Source organism: Urocampus carinirostris, chromosome 1 (assembly GCF_059441175.1).
Source record: "Urocampus carinirostris isolate Australia breed hairy pipefish chromosome 1, RoL_Ucar_1.0, whole genome shotgun sequence".
In the NCBI taxonomy this organism is placed as follows: domain Eukaryota; kingdom Metazoa; phylum Chordata; class Actinopteri; order Syngnathiformes; family Syngnathidae; genus Urocampus; species Urocampus carinirostris.
Window position 1 is genome coordinate 76,396,475 of NC_142349.1, and position 20,363 is coordinate 76,416,837.

The 20,363-nt window shown below is 43.1% G+C and overlaps 1 protein-coding gene across 1 annotated transcript; it reads right to left on the minus strand.

Annotated features, from left to right (window-relative positions):
- Window positions 1-3,745: 3,745 nt before the first annotated feature.
- Window positions 3,746-19,409, minus strand: LOC148377017 (midnolin). The gene is made up of 7 exons (XM_088352494.1): window positions 19,061-19,409; window positions 15,706-15,799; window positions 15,575-15,634; window positions 11,753-12,073; window positions 11,588-11,687; window positions 6,063-6,239; window positions 3,746-4,344 (listed from the first exon to the last, which is right to left on the minus strand). The coding sequence occupies exons 1-7, from the start codon at window positions 19,198-19,200 to the stop codon at window positions 4,130-4,132; spliced, it is 1,107 nt and encodes a 368-aa protein (XP_088208620.1). The 5' UTR covers window positions 19,201-19,409; the 3' UTR covers window positions 3,746-4,129.
- Between the last annotated feature and the right edge of the window lie 954 nt (window positions 19,410-20,363).

Here is a 20,363-nt window from a genome sequence, read left to right on the forward strand (position 1 = left end):
GTTTATAGTAGTTTTGTAATATTACTGAAGTATTATTTATGTAGTATTTTTGTAGTACATTGTTACTGTAGTTTAATTTCTGCAGTATTTTGGTACTATTTTTGTAGTATTTCTAAAGTACTTTTTATGTACTATCTCCGTAGTTGTATTTTTTTTAGTATTTCTGTAGTACTGTTGTTGTATTACGAAAGTAGATTATTTTTGTATATCTGTAGTATTTATATGGTAATTTTGTAGTTTTAGTCAGTTAGTAGTTTTACGATTGTAGTATTGGTATAGTATTACTGTAGTATTTTTTTTCAGTATTTTTCTACTATCGCTGTATTTTGTGGTATTTCTCTATAGGAAGGTTTATTATATATCTGTAGTTTTGCTGTAGTATTTTTTAGTACAGTGTGACTGTAGTTTTATTTCTGTAGTATTTTGTACTATTTTACTTGTATTTCTGAAGTAATTTTTTATGTAGTATTTCCAAGGTAGTATTTTTTTAGTATTTCTGTAGTACTTTTGTTGTATTTCAAAAGTAGATATTTTTTGTTGTGTATCTGTCGTATTTTCATAGTATTATTACAATAGTTTTATGATTATTGTAGTTTTGTGGTATTACCGTAGTATTATTTTTTTTAGTATTTTTGTACTATAGCTGTAGTACTTTTGTAGTACATTGTTACTGTAGTTTAATTTCTGCAGTATTTTGGTACTATTATTGTAGTATTTCTAAAGTACTTTTTATGTACTATCTCTGTAGTTGTATTTTTTTAGTATTTCTGTAGTACTGTTGTTGTATTTCGAAAGTAGATTATTTTTGGATATCTTTAGTATTTTTATGGTAATTTTGTAGTTTTAGTTAGTTAGTAGTTTTATGATTGTAGTATATTTTATAGTATTACTGTAGTATTTTTTTTCAGTATGTTTGTACAATCGCTGTATTTTGTGGTATTTCTCTATAGGACGGTTTGTTGTATATCTGTAGTGTTGCTGTAGTATTTTTTAGTACAGTGTGACTGTAGTTTTATTTTTGTAGTATTTTTGTGATGTTTCCATAGGAGATTTTTTGTAGTATCGCTAGTATAGGTGTCGTTTGCAGTATTTGTGTTGTAAACCTCTCGCAGTAGTATTTTTATAGTAGTATTTCTATAGCCGTCTGTCTATGGCTACGACCCGTTTTGCTCCTGACCACGTCTGTTCTCCCGTCCCGACTTTCGACCCGTTTCTGACCCCGACCACATTTTGGCTCCCCTGTCCCGGCTACCGACCCGTTTTTCCGTCCCCGACACCGCATTCGGAGCACAATCCGAGTACTAGCGCAGCCCTTTCTCTTTCCTTTAATAAAATTTGTGGTAAACGCTACGCAACTGGGTCCTGTTTCCGTCCTGGTCCTGACAGATACTTGAAATCCCTGCTAGACGCAACAACTAGACTACAAAATACAAGAATAAAGTATATATTTAAAAGAAATGTCAGAGGTAATAATAGTTGTGAGGTGGCCGCCATGTTTGTCCGGCATCCTGCTGCTCACTGCGGCGCCGGTTCCCTTCGCATTAGACAACGCGGTGCCATCTAGTGGTCAAATATTCCACACGGGGGCTTTCCTCTGTTTAATGAAACGGGCTACGAGAGTCTGCCAGGTTTCCATTGAAGCGCTCTTTGCTACCTTCACTTGCATAGACGGACGACGGACCCATCGTAGTAACGGCACCGCGCTTGGGTCCTGCTACTCGGCAGAGAAAGAGAGACAAAGGAAGACAGGAAATAAGAGATAGAGAATAGAGAACAGAGAGAGAAAACAAAAGAAATAGAAAACAAGAGAGAGCAAGAAGAGAAAAAAAATGAAGTGCGAAAGAGAAAAAGACAGAAGAAAAAAGAGATGAAAGAGGGTGTGAAAGATAAGACGAAGAAAGACAGAGAGAGAGAGAAGAGAGAGAAAAAAAAGAGAGGAGTGAAAAAGAGACAGAAGGAAAAAAAAAGAAAGATGAAAGAGGGTGTGAAAGAAAGAGAAAGAAAGAGAGAGAAAACCAAAGAAAAAGTGGAGAGAAAACGAGGAGTGAAAAAGAGAAAAAGACAGAAGGAAAAAGAGAGACAAAGAGAAAGGAGATGAGCGAGGGTTTGAAAGAAAAAGGAAGAAAGACAGAAAAAGGAAGAAAACCAAAGAAAGAGTGGAGAGAAAAAGAGGAGTGAAAAAGATAAAAAGACAGAAGGAAAAAGAGAGACAAAGAGAAAGCAGGAAATGAGAGAGGGTGTGAAAGATAGAGGGGGAAAGAGAGAGAGAAAAGAAGAAAGAGAAAAAGAAAGAAATAGGAGAGAAAAAGAGGAGTGCAAAAGAGAGGAAAAGAGGAAGAAAAACAGAAAAAGCGAGAGGAAGAGAGAGAAAACCAAAGAAAGAGTGGAGAGAAAAAGAGGAGTGAAAAAGAGAAAAAGACAGAAGGAAAAAGAGAGACAAAGAGAAAGCAGGACATGAGAGAGGGTGTGAAAGATAGAGGAAGAAAGAGAGAGAGAAGAAGAAAGAGAAAAACAAACAAAGAAAGGAGAGAAAAAGAGGAGTGGAAAAGAGGAAGAAAAACAGAAAAAGCGAGAGGAAGAGAGAGAAAACCAAAGAAAGGGTGGAGAAAGAAAAAGAGGAGTGCAAAAGAGACAAAGAAAAAGAAAGATGAAAAAGGGTGTGAAAGATAGTGGAAGAAAGACAGAGAAAGAGAGAAAGAAGAGAGAGAGAGAGAACCAAAGAAAGAGAGGAGCGGAAGAGGAGTACAAAAGAGAAAAAGACAGAAAAAAACCCCCACATCATTTTGAGCAGGGGTCTCCAAAGTGGCGCCCCCTTCAGGACAGTTGAGGTTCTCGCGGACCTGTTGTGAAAATAGCTCACCAGTGTTGGGTCATTGTGATTTCTAGCTAGCTAGCTATCTGAGTACATTTTTAGCTTTGTAGCTCGCTATCATCCTACCTTTTTAGCTAGCTTTTTCATATTTTCCTGCATGCTACCTAGCTAACATTCGATCTCTTTTGCTTTAAGCTAAATATTGGCTAGTTAGCTAGCTTATTTTAGCTTTCTATCCAGCGATTTAGACAACTTTTTACTCTTTTAGCTAGCTATCTTGCTACCTTTAGAGCTAACAATGAAGCTACCTTCCTAGCTAACTATCAAACTACATGTTTTGCTATTTACCAAGCTATTTAGCTAGCTTTTTATATGTTATGTATGCTATGTAGCTAACATTTTGTGTTTTTTTTTTTGCTAGTTATCGAGCTAATTCTTGGTTCTGTTCTAGCTAGCTATCTAGCTTTGTTTTTAGCTTTCTATCCAGCTATTTGGATGGATTTTTACTCTTTTAGCTAGCTATCTTGATACCTTTAGAGCTAACTATGAAGCTACCTTTTTAGCTATTGAGTAAGCCATTTTGACAGCGTTTTTTCTTTTAGCTAGCTATCTGGCTCCCTTTTAGTTTCTCTTACCTGTTTAACTTTCTAGCTAACTATCAAACATGTTTTGCTATTTATCAAGCTATTTAGCTAGCTTTTTGTATTTTTGTATGCTATCTAGCTAACATTTTGTGGGTTGTTTTTTTTTGCTAGTTATCAAGCTAATTCTTGGTTCGGTTCTAGCTAGCTATCTAGCTTTGTTTTTAGCTTTCTATCCAGCTATTTGGATGGATTTTTACTCTTTTAGCTAGCTATCTTGCTACCTTTAGAGCTAACTATGAAGCTACCTTTCTAGCTAACTATCAAACTACATGTTTTGCTATTTACCAAGCTATTTAGCTAGCTTTTTATATGTTATGTATGCTATGTAGCTAACATTTTGTGTTTTTTTTTTTGCTAGTTACCAAGCTAATTCTTGGATCCGTTCTAGCTAGCTATCTAGCTTTGTTTTTTAGAAAAAAATGGAGGAAGAATAAAGAAAAAAGGGTAAAAGAAAAGAAAGAAATGAAAAAAAAAAGCCCCAAAAAAGTGTCTTTTTCCTTTTTCCCTTACTTCTTTTTTTTCTTCTTTTCTCTCATTGTCTTTCTCCTCTTTCCCCAAATAACAAGGTGCGTTGGAGTCCCCCGTATTCCGTCTTCCCCGTTGCGCTTTTAGCACTCGCTTACGCCGGCACCACCGAATACGGCAAATAATTCACGCTGTCCCTTTAACCCTCTTATTTCAACGGGACCCTCGAACGACGGTTTGAGAGGCGGCGAGCGAGACCGCTGCCGAAAAACAACTCCGGTCCTTTGACCCGTTGCCACGGCGATCGGGGTCCGTGGCCACGCCCGTCCGGGCGACGCCGATCCGGGCGAGTCGCCCGTGAAATTTGGGAATTTCTGCGGCGATGCGGTTTGAGTTTCATTCCTTCTCTGCTGGTCTCTTCGGCTGAGGAGGACACATCGAATTGATGCAGCAACTCTATTTGCACGCAGGTACATACTATGTATCCGTCTATTTTGGTCTTATCCCTCGAGAGGGGTGACCCACAGCAAGACAAACACATACAATAACAAAGATGGATGACACAACACACTCTTCTGTTCAACAGCAGGGCCCGGCATCTTTCGCTGGTTTACCCCTGCCGCATCATACGGGTGCCCTGCCCAACGCGTCCAAACATCCCACTATCCTTTCACAACACCTCTGCACTCATTCCTATCACCAACAAGAGCTCTAGCTTCCACTAGATCAGGGGTGTCAAACAGGCAGCCCGCGGGCCGGATCAGGCCCGCTAAGGGATTGAATCCGGCCTGCGAGACACCGCGACGAGAAGCGCAAGGGAAAAACGAGCTGCAGGTTGAAATATGTCGACTTGATGTTGCCAAAGCCAGGTGCTTCTCACAAACGCTGTACTTGTATTTCTCTCTCTCTCTCTTTCTTTATCTCTTGTTCTCTCTCTCTCTCTCTCTTTCCCTCTCTCTCTCGGTTTTCTTTCTCTCTCTATCTCTCTCTCGCGCTTTTCACTTTCTCTCTCGCTTGCTTGCTTTTTGCTTTGACTCTCTCTCTCTTGCTCTCTCTCTCTCTCTCTCACTCTCTCGATTGCTTTTCGCTTCCTCTTTCTCAATCGCTCTCACTTTCTCTCTCTCTCGCTCTCGTTTCTCTCGCTCTCTCTCACAAATTTTTCTCTCTTTCTTGCTCTTGCTTTTTTCTCTCCCTTTCTCTCTCTCTTGCTCTCACTTTTCTCTTCACTCTCTCTTTCTCTCTCTCTGTCTTGCTCTTGCTTTTTGCTTTCTCTCTTGCTCTTGCTTCTCTTTCTCTCTCTCTCTCTCTCACTTTCTCTCTCTTGCTTTTCCCGCTCGCTTTCCCCTCGCTCTTTCTTTCTCTCACTTTCCCCTTTCTCTCTCTCCCTCTCTCCCTAATCTACAAGTCTGGCCCCCGAAATTTGGAGCCTGAACGCAGATTTGAGAAGGAAATGAAATGTTTTTGAGATGAAGTGTTTGAGAAGTATGTTAGGAGTATCAAGATCGGATAGATTGAGAAATGAAATTGTGAGAGACAGAACTGGAGTAGTCGCGGAACTGAGCAAGCGTGTTGATAAGAGAGTACTCGGTTGGTTTGGACACATGGAGATGATGGATGAGGAGCCAACGTTGAAGAGGATCTACAGAGCAGAAGTCAATGGAAGGAGACCGAGAGAAAGGCCGCCATTGACGTGGATGGATGATGCAGGAAAGAGGTCGAAATCTAGTGAAAGCTCGAGCTATTGTTGGTGATAGAAATGAGTGGAGCGGTGTTGTAAAAGGATAGTGGGATGTTTAGACACGTCCTATGATGCAGCAGGGGTAAACCAGCGAAAGCTGTCGGGCCCTGCTGTTGAACAGAAGAGTGTGTTGTGTCACCCTGAGTGACATGGCCGCTTTCTGGTATCATCTGGAGGGACGAAAGCAAGACCGACTTTGGTGCCGAGGTGCCTGACTTGTTTGGGTTTTTGGGCAATTGGGTTGGCCATGGGCCCCCCCCAAAAATTTTTGTGTGTTTTTTTTCTATTTTTTCCCTTTTTTTTCTCCTTGTTTTTGTATGTGTTTGTCTTGGTGTCAACCAGCCCTCTCGAGGGATACGACCAGGGTAGATCGATAGATCACGGCGCCCCCCCGGAGCCTCACCGGCAGGTTCAGGTCTCGGGTTTTCCGGCGCCGGGGGGTCGGGAACGGGACGGGGGGACGCGGGAGCCCCCCGGTGGCACGAGGTGGCTCGGAGAAGGTCGTCCAGGATGCGGAGGATGATGTCGATCCCGCGGCCGCGACGGCTGACCTCGCTCTGACTGCACGCCGCCAGAGTGCCTGAAGAGCCATCGAGGTCAAAATATTACAAGCGATAGCTTGTGAAAATAGAAACCCAAAGAGCCATAAAAGCAAAAATATTTTGGAGAGAGAGTCACACCATATACCGTATTTTCCGCACTATAGGGCGCACCGGGTTATAGGGCGCACCCCCAAAAAATCGTTTTTGGTCCTATATCTTCCATAGATAAGGCGCACCGGATGATAAGGCGCTACAATGGGAACGTGGACAAAACAGTCGGATGGTTCAGTCCAACTGATTACCCCCTTAACATTCCCAAAGCTTGCAAAGAAGCAAATACGTGTCGTAATGCTTTTTAATGACAACAAGTTAGCATGTATGCTTACTGTCTCCAGTACGCGGTGTCCGTACCATGTCACTCAAAATATCATTCGGAAGGTTCAAGTCTTGGGATTCAAGAAATGCCAACCATTCCTTAGTTTCTGTTTTCTTTTTCGCCCGCAACTTTACTGTGCATATGACAATAAACACTCGGAATTGAGTTGAATTCACTCGACTCGTCACAGCGACATCGAGATCGTTCTAAAACAAGATACCGGGAAAATAGAAATCCGCATAGCTCACCTAAGTTCTCACCTTCAATAATGATACGCAATAATGGTCTTCTTACAACCGTGAGTGAAGTCAATCCAGGAGAGTCAAATGTTTACAAATACAGACTAATGAAACATGTTTCTTTATGGCGTACTTTAGCAAGCTTGCTATTCAGTCATCTTTTTCGGCCAATTGCAGGGTTTGTTTCGGCCCTCTAGCCTATCCGAGGCTCCGAATAACTTTAGCCAATAGCGATCAATTCAAATGATGATTGACACATTAGTGAGCCAATGAAACACCGGTATATAAATCCCAGCATACACCGCGGACGACTCCACGTTCGGGGGAAAATCGAGTCGGCGGCTGTTGCGTAAGTTGCGAGACCTTGCGATTTAATATTGATCCATATATAAGGCGCACTGTATTATAAGGCGCATGCTCAGCTTTTGAAAAAAATAAAGGCTTTTAGGTGCGCCTTATAGTGCGGAAAATACGGTATATGAAGACAAAACTGCCAGACCTGCGCTGAATGGAGGAATGGGCCAAAAAAACAGCAACAATTATGTGAAAAGCTTTTGAGCCATAGTGACCCAAAAACATGATACTGTCAATACACTAACACACAAAGTGTTTTTTTTTAATTAAATAAAGACAAGAATGTTATTCCTGAATAATTTTAAATACCTTAAAATACTCTTAAGTCAAGTCATATTTATTGGTTTGGCCCTTAATCACAAGGAGTCTCAAAAGGCGGGACAGACCAAAGATTTTTGACTATTATGACACCATCCCCTGATCTAAAACCTACATGAGAGCAAGGAAAAACTCCCAAACCTCAACATTAGGAAAACAACGTTTTATGAAATAAGTACGACTAGATTAAGCTTTCTTTACATCGTTATCATGTTTTTGCTTCTCCCTTTAGCGTCTTGCAACCCTTAGTCAATAAAAGTCAGCCCAAAAAAATGGATATTCTGAACGACACGAAGAGAGAGAGATGAATCGTTTTTGGGAGGGAGCTCAGCCAATCGGATTTGGGCATTTTCATGATGTTGTGACTCAAACCGGTAGCAGATCAGCATCTTAAATAGCGTTGACCAATAGTAGACAGGAATCTTGGAGAAGTAGCTTGTTCCTGAAGGGGGCGCCACGTTGGAGACCCCTGCTCTAAATGATGTGGGGGTTTTTTCTGTCTTTTTCTCTTTTGTACTCTTCTTCCTCTCCTCTCTTTCTTTGGTTCTCTCTCTCTCTCTCTCTCTTCTTTCTCTCTTTCTCTGTCTTTCTTTCACTATCTTTGTATCCAGCAAACAGAGTTGGTGGATACAACCGGAATGTTTGATGTTTGATCTTACATTACACATAGTCCAGTGTTTTGCTCAGTCCACATATTGAATGGTTTTGGGAGTACAGTCCATAAACATGCCCGATTAAAGTCGCCGTCGACGATAAAGCTCCGTCGGGGTGTGCAAGCTGCTGTTTATTGATAGCAGCGGGCGGGAGATTTAGCGCTATGCTAACGTCAGCATCCGGTGAAACGGTTAGCGGTGGAAAGTAAACAGCAAACACAAAGACCACAGTTAACTCTCCCGGTACATAGAAGGGTCTGCACGATACTGCTAGAAACTCCATATCGAGTTTTAGTCATCATCCTTCTATTCTCCTCTTACTTCCACTCAGTCGCTTTACTTCCACATCCTCTCACATTTAGTGACCTTACAACTAGCGTTTGCGAGACCTTTCGGTCTCCCGCCCCCCTTTCTTTGCCTGGCCGTCTCTCAGGGAGTAGAGATAGAGAGGAGAGGATCTCCTTAACCTTTCAACTTTCAGTATATTCTTCTCTGCGTTCATGTTTTTTTCATCTTATCCTGAGATTTTGTCTGCTGTTTTACATGATATTCCTTAATAACGGCCACATTAGCATGTAGCTTTACCAGCAATCTCGGTAAACATATAACCAGCCTCTCCTCTGTTTTGAAAGACTCGGTTTTCCGAATCCACTTTCTCTCCACCATTGTGAGGGTTTACCATCGGCAACAGAAACGTCACCCTGCTTTTCTCCGTTGAGCCTTCCGTTACATCGTAATGGATAGAAGTTTATCTCGGGCGTCGAGTCTCCGCTTCCTGGCACGGAAGACTGACTCTTAAGGCACTCGTCGGTCTCGTTTTTCAACTGTAAATAGTTTTAAAAGTGGTTGCGCTCCTCAGGCTAGAGCAAACTCCATTGAACCAGGAACATTTTCAGGAAGTCTTGTGGCGGCAGCAGAAGCGCTGCATCCTGGGATCTGTAGTTTGAGAGTTATCAGCGTTTCCCAAAGCCGGGCCATTATAGTAGATGAGTATAAAATGATTTCACGGGCCGCATGTCATCCTACGCCGGGCCAGATGTGGCCCGCGGGCCGTGCGTTTGATACCTATGCTCTAGAGCAGGGATGTCAAACTTAATTTAACCCGAGGGCCACACGATAGAATAAACATTCTCCCAGGGGCCCGACTAGTCGATTAGAGAGAAAGAAATAAGAGAAAGAGAGGGAGAGAAAACTGGGACAAAGAAAGAGAGAGAGAAGTAATGTGAGACACAAAAGAGATAGAGGGAGAAATAGTGAGAGAGGGGGAAAGAAAGAGAGAAAGAGAAAGAAATCCAAAGAGATGGAAAGAGAAAGAGAAGGGATGAAAGAGAGAAAGGGAAAGCAAGAGAGAGACAGAGAAAAGAGGAAGAGAGAGCAAAAGAAGGTAAAAAGACAGAGATAAAGAAATAAGAGAAAGAGAGGGAGAGGAAAAACAGAAAACTGGGACAAAGAGAGAGAGAGAGAGAAGTAATGTGAGAAACAAAAGAGATAAAAGGAGAAATAGTGAGAGAGGGGGAAAGAAAGAGAGAGAGAAAGAAATCCAAAGCGAAAGAGATGGAAAGAGAAAGGGAAGGATGAAAGAGAGAAGGGGAAAGCAAGAGAGAGAGAGAGAAGAGGAGGAGAGAGCAAAAGAAGGTAAAAAGACAGAGAGAAAGAAATAGACAAAGAGGAACAAAGAAAGGGAAAACAAGACAGAGAGTGAAAGAGAGAGAGGGAGAGAGAGTAAAATAGAGGGAGTGAGAGAGAAAGAGAGAGGAAGAAATACAAGTACAGCGTTTGTGAGAGGCACTTGGCTATGGCAACATCAAGTGGACATATTTCAACCCGCAGCTCGTTTTTCTCTTGCGCTCCCCTCTGCGTCGTCTCGCGGGCCGAATTCAATCCCTTAGTGGGCCTGATCCGGCCCGCGGGCCGCCTGATTGACACCGCTGCTTTAGAGTTTATGGTCAAACTGTCACACCAACAGAATGGAATCTCATTCAACAATCAAGGTTCACTGTTGAGACATTTAAGGGTTGAAAAACCCACAGAAAATATGTAATAAGCCAGAAATCCCAGCCATTTGATTGAGTGAGCGGTCGGGTGGGCGGAGCTAAGTACACAGCACGCTATTTTCTGCCTAGAGCCGTCTGCACTGAAGGTTAATATGTCAGTATCCTTGTTTGCAGTATTTTGTGACATTTTTACAAAATATCTTTGCTTGCACCTTGTTTTGAAACCATTGTCATTGGAAGAATTGAAAGTCCAAATGAGCCTCAACTGTTTTTAGGTCATTGCAGGAAGAAGACAAGTCTAAAGTGGTAGATTTGTGGATATGGGACAGAAGCTCTGACATTATTCTCATTTCACAAGTGTTACTATGACATACCCTTCTAATCGGTGCTAACTTTGCAGTGGCTCAAACAGTGACTGTAGCCTTCAACCAGGAGAAGATGTCATCAGGTGGTGTCCAACTGTCACGGGCGTTCCGACCCTGAACCACAACGCCCTCGAGTTGGCGGGTCGGCAGTGAAGGCCAGTCACTGCCTATCTTCTCCTGGTCCCCAGCTAAACTCCTCTCTCCTACTCCAGAGCCAGCAAGAGGCTCCCTCCGCGGCTCCCTCACCCAATGGGGACCTGCCTTCCTCTCCTTTCCACTTATTCCCAGAGCTGTTAATGTGTCCCATACAGACTTTGCTGGGAAGCCCCTGCACCCGGCCTCCACTGGGAATAGGCAGCTCTGCAAAACCTTGTCCCTGCACTGATGGACCAGTTCTTGATATGTGGCGTTTTTCCTTTCATGGGCTTCGCTCTGCATCCTTCTTCCCACGGTACAGTTAGCTCAATCAGGATGATCTATTGGGCCTTTTCTGACCAAATCAGGATGTCTGGCCTCAAGGAAGTTTGGACTACCTGGGGAAAGTGTCATTTCCTTCCCAGGTCTACCCTCATCTGCCATGCTGGTGCTGTTTTCAGGAGGCTCTTCTTGGAGCATGCTGGTTTCTCCCCTACCCTGATGAACTGGATTGAATGTGTTGGACTAGGTTGAGGTTGGTGCTCCTTCCGCCTTTCCTGCTCCAAGATGTAAACCAGTGCACCGAGGACCTTGCCCTGGCTAAGAGCAGTCCGGCATCCTGCTAGTAGATGCGCCAGAGTCCCTCTCCCACCACATAGCCTGCACCGTGGGTCCTCCCTCAACTCCCACCTGTACAGGTTGGTTGGTGTTGGAAGGGTGTCATACACTGAACGGAGCAAGAAAGAGATCCGGAAATCTTCTAACGCCACAGTGTCCTAAAATGAGATTTTGTCTGGAAAGCGAGTTGGTCTGTTTTGCTGAAACTATATGGTATGGCACTCTCTTTCAATATTTTGCTCTTTGACTCAAAAAGGGTTCCCTGGGCTACGAGTCAGTGTAGCCCTTTGAGGGCCTCACCAATGAACCAGACTGGACTTCAGTCAGGACTCACCCGAGAACGTTCCCGAGATCTTCCCTTGCGGGTGACGGACCAAACTTTCAATGACTGCGCCGGGTCGTTTGACGCCTTTGATATTCGAAGATCGAAGAGCCTGCGAAACATCCGAACGGACGTTAGAAACAGGGAATCGGGGTGCGTGCCGATTTTCCAGCGAACCTCCGTGAAGGTGGACGCGGCTAACGGACTCTCGGGCGCGGCCATGTCGTCCTCCGCGCAAAGGGCGGCCGCCGGAGACGGACCTTCGGCCTTTTCAGGGAGCGTCGCCCGGGCCGCGTTCGGACGCCGGCGACGAGGACTCGTTGGGCGGTCGGTAGACGGGACGTCCACGGGATCGAGGTTGAAACTCGTACCGGAGGACGGGTCCGGGTTCCGTCGTTCGGCGTCCTGTGCAGACAGTTGGAGCTGCACGTGCATGGTTTGGACGCCCAAGCCCAGTTGGAGGGCCAATGGCAAGCGCCCGGACAGGAAGTCGTTGATCTGGAACAGGTATGGATGGCAAAACCTTGATTTTAAGAATTAGAATTGTGATCATTGTCATTGATAATGAAAATCGTTCATAATGAAATAAGACATGGCACTCTGAGATGAATTCGTAATCAAGTTTTAAAAGAGAGACCAAAAAACACGTAAGGGCAAATGGGCCAAAATATTTACAACAGGAGTGTCAAACATGGGGCCAGCAGGCCAGAAGAACCCCATCAAGTATTTTAATCTTGCCCACGAGACGTGTGAGAGGCAGAAGAGAAATGGGACTTTGAAATATGTCCACCGGATGTCGCCAAAGCCAAGTGCCACTCACAAAGCAACTGGAGCTGTATTTCTTGCACACCCTTTCTCTCTTTTCTCCATTTATTACTCTCCTACTTGCTCTCTGATGGGAGCGTTTTTATGATGCATTTACTAAAATATTAGATTAAGAATTGTCTTAACTGTATAGTGTCCTGACAGGTGAGTAAATCATTTTCCTTGCTTTGGGGAGGAGAGCTGAAAAAAAGATGTATTATTCTCTTTGATGTTGAAGTTATATACTATTTTATACATTGTTTTATCTTACATCAATTCAAATATACTTGTTCTAAAATCTGACTTCAGCGTTTGAGGGCAAACTCTGAGAGAAGGCTGTCGTAAAAACGCCTGTGCCTTGGAATGTGTCTTTGGTTTCTATTTGTGTAGATAACAATGACTTATCATCTCGCCTGGGTACAAGGGCGATGACCTTTCTCCCAAAGCTTCAAAGGATGATTGGGATAATTGCATCAACACGGAGCAGACCAATCAGCCAGAGGCTTGGTCATGGGACGTGGACATTTGAACACCATGTGTCATAAAATTGGGCAACTCATAAGCCCCCCGCCGCTTGCTCTTTTTCTACACACGATTGCAAGAAAGAAAAATCCGATGTGTTTAACTCTGATTCGGCTAAATGAATTAATATGTGGACTATACTCGGCTCAATAATTTCTCCGGCTTCTGGACATGCTCCAACTGTAATGGTTTGGACAAGACACGTGAAGAGTCTAAGGCACAGGTGTCAAACTGGCGGCCCGCGGGCCAGATCAGGCCCGCTAAGCGATTGAATCCGGCCCGCGAGACAACACTCAGAGAAGCACAAGATAAAAACAAGCTGCAGGTTGAAATATGTCCACTTGGTGTTGCCAAAGCCAGGTGCTACTCACAAAGACACTGCACTTGTATTTATTTATCTCTCTCTCTCTTTCCACCCCTTTTTCTCCCACTCTCTGTCTCTTTCACTCTGTGTCTCTCTTTTTCTCTTCCTTTGTTGCTCTTTGTCTCTTTCTCTCTCTGTCTTTTTAACTTATTTTGCACTAATTTCCTTTTTTCCTTTTCTCTCTTTTCTCTTTCTCTCTTCCTACCCTTTGCGCTTTCTTTTCTCTTTTCTCTCCTTCTGTCTTTCTATTTCTTTTAGATTTCTTTCTTCCTCTCCCGTTCTTTCCCCTTCTCTCATGACTTCTCTTTTTATCTCTTTTGTTTCTCAGGCTCTCCCCCTCTCTCCCTTTCTTTATCCCCCCTCTTTCTCTTATTTCTTTATCTCTCTTTTTCTTTCTCTTTAATCTACTGGTCCGGCCCCCAACAGAATGTTTGTTCTATCGTGTGGCCCCCGAGTTAAAATGAGTTTGACACCCCTGGTCTAAGGAGTCAGATTGCAGTTTAGGAAATGTTAAAACCTTACAATGTATACAACGGTGCGTCTCTTTGTATCCCCTGGTTCCTTCTCCCAACAATTCTGTGAATAAAAATGGGAGCTGTATAGGTCCTGGTCCCATGAGAATCTGGCCCAGAACTGGTTACATCTCCTCATGAGCTAAAATGACATGTCTCTTGTCTTTCATTGGACGTTTTATTCAGAGAAGTAAGGCAATAGACCTAGCACTCTCCCTTTTGCTCTCTCTAGCTCCCCTGATCTAAAACCAACATGTGGGCAGGGAAAAACTCAAAAACTTCAACATGAAGAAACCTTGAGAAGGGACTGCAAATGAGGTCATCCCCCAGCTGCTTACACCCATGGGTTTTACAAATACACGTGACTTAACTTGGCTAACTAAGTAGGACGAGCTGATGAAGGCGGTAAAGCGCCATCTAGTGGTAGCATCTGGAATTTTTGGGCATCTGAAAGGCTCGTATGGAGAGGAATCAGTATATGAGGCTACTGGTTTGTCCCTAGCCATGTAAATGACGAATTGGATTTACTGATATATCCAATATTTTTTATTCAGATTATGACTTTTATGTACCGTATTTTCCGCACTATAAGGCGCACCGGGTTTTAGGGCGCACCCCCCAAAAATAGTTTTTGGTCCTATATTTTCCATACACAAGGCGCACCGGACTATAAGGCGCTACAGTGGGAACGTCAACAAAACAGTCAGATAGTTCAGTCAAACGTACTAACCCCGTTTTTATTTTAATGTTCGAAATAAAGTTTTCATTCATTCATTCCACATATCATTAGGAAGGGTAAACTCTTGGTGTGGTGGGATTCAAGAAATGCCAATCATTTCTTTGTTTCTATTTTCTGCAAAGTAAGAATTTGATTGTGCAGGGAAACAGGCTTCTTTACTGTGCATATGACATCAAACAAAATCGACTCAAGATCAGACAGGAACAAGATACTGGGAAAATATAAAGTAGCTCACCAAAGTCGTCTTGCAGCCATCACATTCTATAATAATACGCAACCACGGTCCTCTTACAGCCATGAGTGTAGTAAATCCAACCGTGTAAAATATTGAGACACTCCAAAACACGCAATAATGCCCACAGAAGAAAAAATCAGACGAGAAGCATCTGCATCGATGGATGTTGCTTGTTGCTAGCTGTTTAGCCCCATAATTCCTGTTTACAAATACAAACTACAGGAGTAAAAATATTTTCTCCTGGTCGTAGAGCAACCAAACATGTGATTCACATCTTTTTCGGCCAATTGCAGGCTTTGTTTTGCCCCGCTATAGCCTACACGAACCTGTAAATGCTAAAAAAGACTGGCCTCCTTTACCTTCGAATAACTTTAGCTAATAGTGACCAATCCCAATGATGATTGACACATTAGTTAGGAAATGAAACGCCGGTATATATATATCCTAGCATACACCGCGGACTACTTCGCCTACTGGGGGGGGGATTTTGTAGAGGTTTATTGTTCTATATTCTTTATCAATTATCCGTTATCGGTCAAATCATAATACACTACAAAGCCAAGAGGCCGAGACATTTGCTCCCAGCCAAGAGGCCGAGACATTTGCTCCCAGCCAAGAGGCTGAGTCAAGGTCCTAGCCATCTAGTCGGCAGCTGCTTGCCTTAGATGAGAGACCTTGCGACTTAACATTGATCCATATATCAAGAGTCACTGTATTATAAGGCGCATGGTCAGCTTTTGACAAAAATAAAGGCTTTTAGGTGCGCCTTATAGTCGTGAAAATACGGTCAACAAAATCATTGAGGAGTCAGTCTAGTTGTTACCTGGCTTTCCGTTAACCTCTCCAAAACTCGCACCATCTTCTCAGTTTGTGCGCCGGAACGCTGCCAAAGGAAAAATGAACAAAAGACGTCGTTCGAATTCCGAGCTTCGTCGTTTTGCTTCGTGAACTCACAAATATTCCGTCTCGGTCCGTTTCGGCCGTCCGCAAGGTGATTTTGCTGCCGTCCGCTACGCCTTGCTCCGAAAGAGGCCCCGAAGTCAACTTCCTAGAAAAAAACAATTCAGTACTTCAAAAAAGGATTTATAATACACATACTTGAGCGTACAGTACCCCAAAAAGAACAAGACTCGGGATTCTGAATAAAATGTGTTAGAAAAAATATATATATATTTTTAAAAGGACACATTTTTTTATACTTATTATTTAGGTCTTATCATTATTATTTTTATTTAGTGTTGTCATCTTCATAATCTTACGTAAATAAACAGTAAACAATAAAAAGTTGAGTCATGTTTATTTGTGACGCCCATAATAATAATAATAATAATAATTTCCTTTGTATTGTCATTCTTTGTAACAATGTACACAGAACGAAATGTCGATACACCTGACCCGTTGTAGCGAGTCGGTGCAGCCGCAGCCAGAGGGCGCCGCCATTATACCAATTAGGTATGTCTCGGTCGAGGCGCGAACCAGCGACCTCCCAGTCTCAAAGCCGGCACACTACCATCTAGGCTACTGAGCTGGTACGAGTCAAGTCAAGGAGTGTTAAAGGGCTGCACAGACCACAGGTTATTATGACACCATCCCCTGATCTAAGACCTACAAGAGGGCAAGGAAAAACTCAAAAACCTCAAGTCAAGTCCTGTTTATTTGTTATACTCCTTAATCACAAAGAGTCTCAAAGGGCTGCACAGACCACATATTATTGCAAACTGCAGACTATTATGACACCATCCCCTGATCTAAAACCCACATGAGGGCAAGGAAAAACTCAAAAACCTCAACGTGAGGAAAATGATGAAACCCTAAGAAGGGACCGCACATAAGTCAAGTCATGTTTATTTGTTTGGCCCTTAATCACAAAGAGTCTCAAAGGGCTGCACAGACCATTGCAAACCATAGACTATTATGACACACCCCCCTGATCTAAAACCTACACGAAGACCAGGAAAAACTCAAAACCTCAGCATGAGGAAATGAAGAAACCTTGAAAATGGACTGCACATGAGGTCATCCCTCTAGCAGGATGACGTGATAAAGTTCCTCTGGTGTTGTGGAAACTTCTCACATAGAATGCGCGGGTTAAAAATCCGGTCTGTGGCACTCCTTCCCTCCCTGGAACCTGCCCTCTCTTCAGCTAGGATGTTTTCAGCCTGTGGTTTCAGTTTGTTCAGGAGGACCTTGAGTATCACTTTACTTGCATGGGTGATGAGACTTGTGGGCTTTAAATTGACCTCCTACATGTGGGAGAGCTATTTACAAGTTGGCTAACGCCAAAAAAGATACACCAACCATTCGACTTGTTACCGGGGCCAAGAGAGGAGGAACTTACACGTCCATCTCCTTGGTCGCGCTCCTAAGTCTAGGAGGCCCTTCCCCCAGCAAACTGCATTTATTTAGGCAGAACAAAGACAGAGAAAGAAAGAAACGCCCCTTTGGGCGGTACCAATATTTGAAACAAAAAACGTGATACTACCTGGTTTAGATATACACACTTTTTAGGAAATAGTTTAAGCCCAGTTTAGATAGATAGATAGATACTTTATTCATCCCCGTAGGGAAATTCACACTTCCAGCAGTCTACCCCGTTGTTTATTAAAAGATGAACATGATGCCCGAGGGGTGCTTGTAGCGAAGTGGATGACGTCACGCTAGTCCAAAAGTTCGACATCCCTGCGGCAGATGGAAATCTTTTCTTTGTGAAAATCCAGGGATACACCACCTCGTGTTAGCAAGTCCGCCTCCTCTCCGATTCCCCCCAGCTTTCGTGTCTCTGTTTAGCGGCGTTGAAGCCGGATAGCTCCGGGTGGCTACACGTTAGCGTCCAGAATGCTGTAGTTGGAACGTGGTTGAGGGTTTCCTTTCTTTGGTAGCATAATTACGAGCAATATTGTTCATGCAGATGGCCTCTGTCCTGTTCGCCAGATCTTTCTGCAAATCTTTGTTGTTTCTTCACCAGCATTTCGTGGCAACTCGACATAAAGTTGCGCGAAAATACCGTGTTTTCTGCACTATAAGACGCACCGGGTTATAGGGCGCACCCAGAAAAAATAGTTTTTGGTCCTATTTTTGACATACATAAGACGCACCGGATTATAAGGCGCTACAATGGGAACGTCGGAAAGTTCAGTCAAACTTAACATTCCAAAAGCTTGCAAAGACGCAAATACGTGTCGAGAACACGTGCGGATGCGGTGTCCGTACCATGTCACTCAAACGCATCGTTCCATCATTCGGAAGGTTAAAGTCTTGGGATTCAAGAAATGCCAACCATTCCTTAGTTTCTATTTTCTTTTTCGCTCGCAACTTTACTGTATATATGACAATAAACACTTGGAATTGAGTTGAATTTAAAAATAGACACTCCATTCCATCCATGATCTGCACCGCTTATCACAGAAACATCGAGTTCAGTCTGAAACAAGATACAGGGATAATATATAGCCGGAGTAGCTCACCGAAGTCGTTGTGTTCATAATAATGTGCAGCCATGGTCCTCTTATATCCGTGAGTGTAGTAAATCCAGGAGAATAAAATACAAATACAGAATAGTAAAAAATGCTTTCTGTATGCCGTCAACCACGTGCTATACACATTCATCTTTTTCGGCCAATTGTAGGCTTTGTTTTGCCGTTTAAGCCTATGCCAGCCTGTAAATGATAAAAAGGATCCGCCCCCCTTTAATTCCGAATAACTTTAGCCAATAGCGATCGATTCAAATGATGATTGACACATTGGTTAGCCAATGAAACGCCGGTAAATAAATCCCAGCATACACCGCGTACTACTTGGTGTTCGAGGGAAAATCGAGTCAGCGGCTGCAAGTTAGTTGGAAGACTTTGCGACTTAATTTTGATCCATAAATAAGGCGCACTGTATTATAAGGCGCATGGTCAGCTTTTGAAAAAAAATAAAAAGGCTTTTAGGTGCGCCTTACAGTGCGGAAAATACGGTACATCAAACATACCTTGTCAAAAATGTTCGCTGCAAATCCTGGAAAGCTTGATATATAAAGCTTTCTAAGGGAAATAAGTTGTTTGATTTATTTCAGGACCTCTCCAAACACCTTATTGTTATTCTTTTAGTTGTAAAATAGAGTAAAACAACGTTGTAGCTTTTTTGCATTTCATATTCTTAAACCACGTCCGAGTGAATTGTGCAGAATCCTTTGAAAAGAAACCTCAACATCGACGCCCTCTTGTGGTCGCCGCAAGCACTTGCAAATCATTTTCCGCTCTTCGCGAAACTCAAGGAAATCCCATACACGAAAACGATCTCCTCAAATATATTCAATTCGGTTTACCTGTCTTGGTGCAGGAGAACAATCGCGTCCGCGTGCACGTTGAGTCGACGGGACACGCGCATCCTGAGCGCGTCCCCGGTTTCCCCCGCGGGCACGACGAGTTCCAGCGCGCCGCCGATTGAAGCGATCAGCAGACGCATGTTTTTACCGAGTCGCCGCGAACGCACCAACCGGCGACGTCTCCTGACAAAATGGACGCTTTCAAAAAAAACGTTTTTTCCTATTGTTTCCTTCGATTCTCTCGGGTGTTTTTTAAGATTTTAGTCTTCAATAAAACAAAAATAAATCGTTTATGGAGAAGATAAATCTCGCGCACGAATCGTCCGTAGCATCCGCGGGCGTTTTACTACAAGACGTTTTGCAGTAAGCCCCGCCCATAGCAACTCTCAGCCTATTAGAGAGTGCTGTAAGTCAGTACGTCTCGTCCAATGAAAACGATTATGTCTCATGAAGTATCGCGCATCTAGATTCAAAACCAATCAGAAAACGGACAGACGTCAGAGCTTTTCGTCCAATAGTAAACAGTCCTTCAGTCACAAAGCACCGCCCACTTTAGTCCTTCAAGCGGTCAATCAAAATATAAATATTTAATAATGTATTTATAATTTAATAATGACCATTATTAGCTGAAGTTGTTGAATTTACGTTAAAGAGCTATATTTCTTATGATTGGTTTTTTTCCTTCTTTAAAAATAAAAAAAGTATTATCGCGCGTATAGTCTAAAAACACTCATTTCTGGGAGGAAGCGGCTAACGAGGCTAACGTAAAATTATAAAAACGTTATTAATGACATTAATTGGAAGCATTCTTTGTTAAATATACGTTCTGAATATTTTTTGTGTGTTTATATATTTTTGGGGGGAGAATATTGCAATAAAAACTCGTTAGCATGTAGCTATAGCATGACTGGCCCCTCCCCCTCTCCTCAATTCAGATCGCAGCTGTCACGTGATGCAAGCAGAAAAAGACGCGCATGCGCAAAACCTTCCCAGAGAATACAATAGGCGTCTCCTTGGGATAAAAATAGAGCTCACTCCCTTTTTTACTTTTTACCCAGCATGCATCACGTCACCTCCCTATTTTTCCTTTTGTTTGGGTCTAATTCGATTCCCCCCCCCTCCCTCCACCCCCAGGCACATGGCAGTTGTGACGTCACATGAGCGCCTCCAGAGGCGGACACAATGTCACATTTATTCGTAGTGGTGGGCCGTGAGGGCCTGCAAGGCCTTCTCTGTGGGCCTAACACTATCAGAATCCTGTGAGGTTAAGTCTTTTGTCCATCAGTATTTGTTAATTTTAATT